This window comes from Ipomoea triloba, chromosome 12 (genome assembly GCF_003576645.1).
Source record: "Ipomoea triloba cultivar NCNSP0323 chromosome 12, ASM357664v1".
Classification (NCBI taxonomy): domain Eukaryota; kingdom Viridiplantae; phylum Streptophyta; class Magnoliopsida; order Solanales; family Convolvulaceae; genus Ipomoea; species Ipomoea triloba.
Window position 1 is genome coordinate 28,005,839 of NC_044927.1, and position 6,516 is coordinate 28,012,354.

At 38.7% G+C, this 6,516-nt stretch overlaps 1 protein-coding gene across 1 annotated transcript; it reads right to left on the reverse strand.

Moving 5' to 3' along the window:
* Positions 1–1,107: 1,107 nt before the first annotated feature.
* Positions 1,108–5,606, reverse strand: LOC115999892 (phosphatidylinositol 4-phosphate 5-kinase 1-like). Its single transcript, XM_031239836.1, has 8 exons — positions 4,158–5,606; positions 3,747–3,911; positions 3,473–3,638; positions 3,152–3,262; positions 2,828–3,021; positions 2,613–2,743; positions 2,441–2,507; positions 1,108–2,039 (listed from the first exon to the last, which is right to left on the reverse strand). The coding sequence occupies exons 1-8, from the start codon at positions 5,282–5,284 to the stop codon at positions 1,721–1,723; spliced, it is 2,280 nt and encodes a 759-aa protein (XP_031095696.1). The 5' UTR covers positions 5,285–5,606; the 3' UTR covers positions 1,108–1,720.
* Positions 5,607–6,516: the final 910 nt, after the last annotated feature.

Consider the following 6,516-nt stretch of genomic DNA (forward strand, 5'->3'; position numbering starts at 1 on the left):
CAATTGTCATTCTTAACCCAGAGCACTACACACAGGCCAAATAATTCAACTTGGACTTATATTCAGCGTGGGTTGGTAGCGCCATACATGCTAAAGTTGTGTTCCCTGATGGACATATAATAGTGAAGACATAATACGATGAAAGCGGACCTTCTGTCCTGCACAAGAAATGCATTTGGGAAACTTATGGCCGCCAAACCCCTGTACTATCTTCTATTTGCGTCCAAGACTTTAATGATTGTTGACACTTATTCATTCACTTAATAATTGCTTTTAATGTTTGGTGTATTCATTGGTGTCGAAAAAATAATAAATAATGTCTAGAATCTAGATTATTGTCAACTCTGTAATAAATGTATTATTGAAGATTCTTAAGCCTAGTTCTGCAAATCTCTTTTTGAAGCATAGCATGACAACATTTATCATTGCGATTACTGTTTGAAAAAAAAAAAAAAAAAGATATGAAGGAAATAGATTTCATGAGTTTGTGTATTTGGCCATCATCCAATTTTGGCATTTGTTATACCAGGACCAACTTAATATTGTATTGTAAACCTTGGTCCAAAATTATATGTCTCCAGTTAACCGATTACATGAAAACTACACGCATAAGTTGCTAACTGTACGTAGAATATGTTAATTGCAAACACATAAGATGTTTGTTAAATGTTATGCATGCAATTAACATGTTCTGTATTTGCAGTTAAAGAGTTTATGTGTCTGTAGTTATCATGTTATGAATCTATAATTATCTTGTGATATGCCTTTAATTTATTTACAAGTACATAAACGGTTAACTGCAAGTATAAGGTGGGTCAATGGCAGGCTTGGACCAAGGTTTACAATGCAAAGTAAACCTTGATCCATGATATAATTTGTCCAATTTTGATACGTTCCGTTTTCTATTTCAATTAAATGTCTAAACTGATAGTCAAATTATGCATTACATTATTTATATTATATTTTTAACCTGGTAGTAAAATTACACATTTATATTTATATTGTTAACAATGCAAAATTTTCACAAATGATATAGCAAGAAAGTTGATCCAGACAGACATGTTTTATTCTGTTGGAGAGTGAGAAAATTGCGGATGGCGTAGAGGGGAAAAGGAAAAGACAGCTCAAAGAAAAAGCAGCAAAAGGGATCTGTTTTATACAGTTTTTCCCAACTAAGTTCCAATAGAAGAACGTAGACAAACCGATCACGCATAATTCTGCTGTGCTTTTCAGTCCTTTCCCATTTGAATTTTGAACATGGCTCCATCATTTTCGCCAAATACATACAGACAAAAAGAATTTGTTCCTCTCTCTACATCCCCACAGATTTAACATTTAACTGTACACTACACTACTAGAACAAAATTTCTACTTCACCTATGCTCAAGAAAACACCAATCGGCAATAATACACTCAGTTTGCCAAGCTTTACCATAGATTTTATGTTTTTAAGGATGAAAATGTTGAAAACGGATTTACCTGATCCCCCTCCTGTCGCTTCCCCTATCCCATCCCGCTGTCTCCTGGTCATGGCTAATCCGAGGTTTCAACCAGACAAAGGTTTGATAGCGGTCAGTGCTTAGAGTGTCCAATCATCCATTTACACCTAATGGTCAGGATTTATATCATCCCTGTAATAAGTAACAGAATGAAGACCAGCCATTGGATAGGTCTTCTGACGCCATTACTGCTTGATTTATTATCGTTTTCTTCTTCTTCGTTATAACTCACCCTCATCCTCTGAAAAGATTCTACTGATAAAATCCCGAAATCTTTTAGAGTAGAGCTTTGGGTCAACAGCGGATATGGATGTGGAATCTACTTGGAACGACTTGTATGCGTGTTCTAGTTTCTTGCTTATATCGTAGTCTTGAAGAATGTCGATGATGCCCAAGTAAAGGATTACATTCGATGTCTCCCTACTACCCTGTGCACATGCTTTGTTGGCTCCGCTCCCTGTATAAAAATCATGTTCCATTCGTGATGTATGCACTGCCCTCGCTGGAAGATTTATACCCAAACCAGCTTGTGGCTGCTTCCTGAGCAATTGCCAAAAGGGGGATGATTGAAGTTAATTGAATTATATAACAGATTTAGAGCATAAGACTTCTGATATTTGAAATCAAGCATGCTATACTATCTAGAAAACCGGACCAAACCAGCAATGGTTGAACGACTGAGAAAGCAACAGATACTATTCAAACACTGAAAGATACTGCAGAGCCAAGTGGTCCTAACTTAAATAATTTCTAATTAATTCTTTGTTTTTTTTTTTTTTTTCAGTTAGGTGTTAGCTAGAAGGCATGCAACAACTTGCCAAAGCATCTAAAAGCATGGTTTGTCTAGTTTTTAGAATGTAATAGGGAGATCAAACCACGCAGCTCTTCTAGAGCAATATTGGGAGAAAATGATAGAACCAAAAAAAAAAAAAAAAACATACTCTACATCCGCTATCTGCTCCATCTCTGTTGAGTCACATAAACAATATTCTTGAGCACCTCTCTTTCCTGATATATAAACCCGGAGTACCATGTTCTTAGGTGCGATGTAAATGAAATTTTCCATATAAGAACAAGAAGATATTAATGAGAAAACTGCACTCAGTAACTTACCAAAATAATCATCAGATGGCAATCCATTTGAACCATTACTGCTGTAGTTATTGCAAAAATGGACACCGATCAAGAGGCTATAATCCATGATATTCTCAGCTTCCAAGAATTGACAATCTTTGTTGATTTGTCTGAGTATAAAAATTATACAATTACTTATTTTCTAAGATGACCACAAAGAAAGATTGAAACAATTTCTTATATTAATTATGCACCTGATAAGCTCTTCAAACCGAGACTTTTGTAGGTGAAAGACGAAATTCAGATCAAGGTCTTTCAATGTGGTTGTCTCATCAACCTGCCCTTCAGGCTTATCAGTTGAGCGGCCATAAGAAGACCCCTTTAGATCAAAGCGCCTATGGATACCATACTTTGAGTAGAACATATTGCCCATTATAATGAAACGGGTCTGACATTCCATTTGAATATCAAAACTGTATGAAGTAAGTTCACCAAGAAAATAGTTTGAATGCAAGTATACCCCTATCCCTGATGGAAACCCAAATGCCATAAGGAGTTGATAGGACTTCAAAACATACCTTTTGTCCTCCTACTGGCTTAACACAATGAACGCCTAAGAACCTTGTAACCAAGGAATTTTTGTACTGGCAAACATGTCGATAATAACTGGAGAGCATTCTAATGAGCACCTGGAACAGAGAAAGACAATCAGTACCAAATATCATCTGATTCATTTCTCCATTTAGAAGTGTTGCAAAAGTAAAAACAGAGTAATATTTTTGCCAATTCACAGTTAGTGCTCCTGCTTTTCGAATTACAAACCAAATTACTGTCGCTTCCCCTTTCTTTTATCTCATAACTAACCAGTATAGTTCATCGAGAAGCCAGGTTTCACTAACCTTAACTTCAGATTTCTTCACAGTTTTAATGATGAACCGATCATCCTGAGTTAGATAGAAAACGCTTCCACTCTTCCCAGGGGAAGACAGTTCTCTAAGTGCGTTGTTTGAACAGAGAGCTGCCATGTAGTCAGCTGGATTGATTCCAAACAGATCCCTAAGTCGTCTAAGAACAATGACACAAAACTATCACTAATGTGATCACCCACGCACATCTCAGCCAAAGCAGAAATTAAAAAGGGACAAGCTAAGCATAAAATTCCTTGAAACATACTTGAAAACCATGGGGCAATAATCCTTCCATTTGAAGTCCGGGGCCTGATGTAGTGGAGTGCATTTGGATCCCTCGGGTGGAAACCTTGTCCAGAACTTCACGTTTGGATCAAAATCTGCATTCCTCAGTTCACATCCAATTGCATCATGCTTTTCTACTGAATACCTGCCCGTTTCATAGTACAGACATATATAATCACATTGCAATTGCCAATTGAATACTCAACCACATACAGACACACATAACAAGACTGCAATTCGACACTCAACAACAAAGGTTTTTTTTTTTTTTTGAGTACTACTGACTCTATTATATTGTAGTTTCTCAACCTGTTGAAGCACAAAGAGTTAATATTGCCTCCACTGAGGCTCGATCTCAACAACAAATGTTAAAACACAGCAATTGATTTACCTTATACCGAGCTGAAGGCTGATCACCAAATCATAATTCTTATGCCCCTTTGATATGGGTTGCCCTGGTTTCTTCATTTCTACACCCTCAGATCGACAGGGACTCTTCCTTAATTCCAGGCTGCAATCTCCTTCTGAACTTTCACTACTCCCTTCATCCTCATTCCTCTGAAGATACATGGATGAGGCCTCCACATTGTCCACAATATCACAAGTAATATCCCCGGCATCACCGTCGGATTCCCATATGCAAATCCTCGGCATATTCATATTCACATTCACATTCCTCTCGCCGACATTATTCACTCCGCTCACCGACGATCTCCGTCGATTCTGGACGCCATTAGTGCTGCTGAATTCATGATGGGAGGAACTGTTATCCCCGCTGGTACAACAGATCCTCCCATCCGGCCAACTGAAAACTCCGTTCCCTTTCGGCATTCCATTTTCCCAATCCCCTTCGTATCTCTTCCCGTTTGCCCAAATAAGAACTCCTTTACCAGACATGACTCCATTCTTCCACTCTCCCAGATACTCATTCCCATTGCTCCACACATACCTCCCCTCTCCGTCCTGCAAATTCCACTTCCACGAACCCACGTACAAGTCCCCATTCGCGTACCGCTTCTCACCAAACCCGTGCTTTCGATCCGCCACCCACCAGCCGCGGTAGGTGTCGCCGTCGGCGCCGATGAAAGTGCCGTGGCCGTCCATTCTCCCACCTCTGAAGTCGCCTTCATAGGTCGCTCCCGACGGCCACGAGAACTTCCCATTCCCGCTCGCCGTGCCTCTCCTCCACTCGCCTTCGTACATACACCCATCCGCCCAGAGATACTTCCCGTTGCCATGCGGCAGGTTCCCCAAGAATGTGCCCGTGTACAGATCTCCATTGGGCAGCACGCGCTCCACCATAGTAGTCGCGACGGCGGAGTCATCGTCGGTGGCGGGGATAACCCGCCTCAACCCAGCCTGAGATCGGGGATGATGGTTGACCGCCGTACACGGCGGCACGATTATCACATCCCCATCTTCTTCTTGAGTCTGCAGATCATCAGATTTAGTCTTCTTAGCTACAGCAGAAGTAGGAGGAGCACAAAAAGTAAGCTCATTTTCGCGCATATTGATCATGTAATTAAAATGCGAGCTGAGCTGAGCTAACTAGCGGCGTGGGAGAGTCGCCGGAGCAGGTATCATCGCCGGGGAGTTGTAATAATTGTCAGAGTAATTAATTAACTTTTGCTTTTGTGGATTGAAAGAAAGAAAGATAGTCGTAGTGTGTTAGTGGAGGGAGCAGTAAAGGAAATGATTTTTGGGATTTACGTATGTCTGGAGGGAGTTAGTGAGGCGCGTCTGGTCTGGTCTTGTTTGTTTCCTTTTACGTCAGGGAATGGAAAAATGTGTGGGAAAAAGAAAAAGAAAAAGGAAAAGCGAAAATGGGGAAATCGCAGAGAATTTCAATGGGACATCGACATGGCTGGGCTGGCTGCTTGCTTGCTTTCTCGCCTCGTCATGCGAGTCAGTGACGTGCTACCATTTCTTCTTTTATGTCTTTTATTTATTTCAACATTTTTTTAAATTATGAACCATTTGACTTATTTTGGCCTTATCAGCACCGTAAATAGTAATCCTGGATTCGGCAACTCCCTACTCTTCTTAAAATATATACGCCGTATCATTCTATTTTTATAATTTGATTATTATAGCCATATTTGTATTTTTTTCCTTTCTACACCATCTTAATTTTAATGTGGGTAGGACAAGATCTTCTAAGAAAAACCTAATAAATTTTACTAGGAACTTTAATTGTTTTAGAATATTAGAATTGTTGAAGTTGTTATAAATGAGTCCGTGAGTCTTATTTATAGTGATTCTCTTCTTTTTTTTTTTAATACTATTGACTCTGTTACAATAGTGATTCCCTTGATATAGTAAAAATTTACTTGATTCTACATGTTATAAATCTAAAACTTTGAAATTTTCATATATGTTATGTATATGTTTCTATAAAATTGTATAAACTATGAAAAGCTATATAGAAGTGCAAGAAGGAACAATATATCAAATCTCAAAAATTCGTAATAAAGTGCACCGAGTGATGAGTGCTACACTAAGTCCTAAAATCCTTACAAATAACCACGGGAGAAGTCATGTTTATATTCTTAATCATCCCCTTCCATTATTTTTATTTGTTTTACTAACTCCATCTTGTCAAATATACTTTTTGGGTGTTTGAAAAGCATTTTTGTCATACCAATATGTATATGTATATATAAGGAAGGGTAGTGCCGTAGTGACATCTTTTATAGCATATATAATCAAGCATGTTTTTTGAGTTGTATCAAGCATGGTAAGAAACTAAG

Excerpts from the sequence above, each read along its gene's own strand:
- LOC115999892 (XM_031239836.1), bottom strand. The coding sequence starts at position 5,284 with ATGATCAATATGCGCGAAAATGAGCTTACTTTTTGTGCTCCTCCTACT. Across the intron at positions 3,639-3,746 it reads TATTGCCCCATGGTTTTCAA|ACGACTTAGGGATCTGTTTG; the intron begins GTATGTTTCAAG and ends CATTGTTCTTAG. Across the intron at positions 3,263-3,472 it reads TGAAGAAATCTGAAGTTAAG|GTGCTCATTAGAATGCTCTC; the intron begins GTTAGTGAAACC and ends TCTCTGTTCCAG.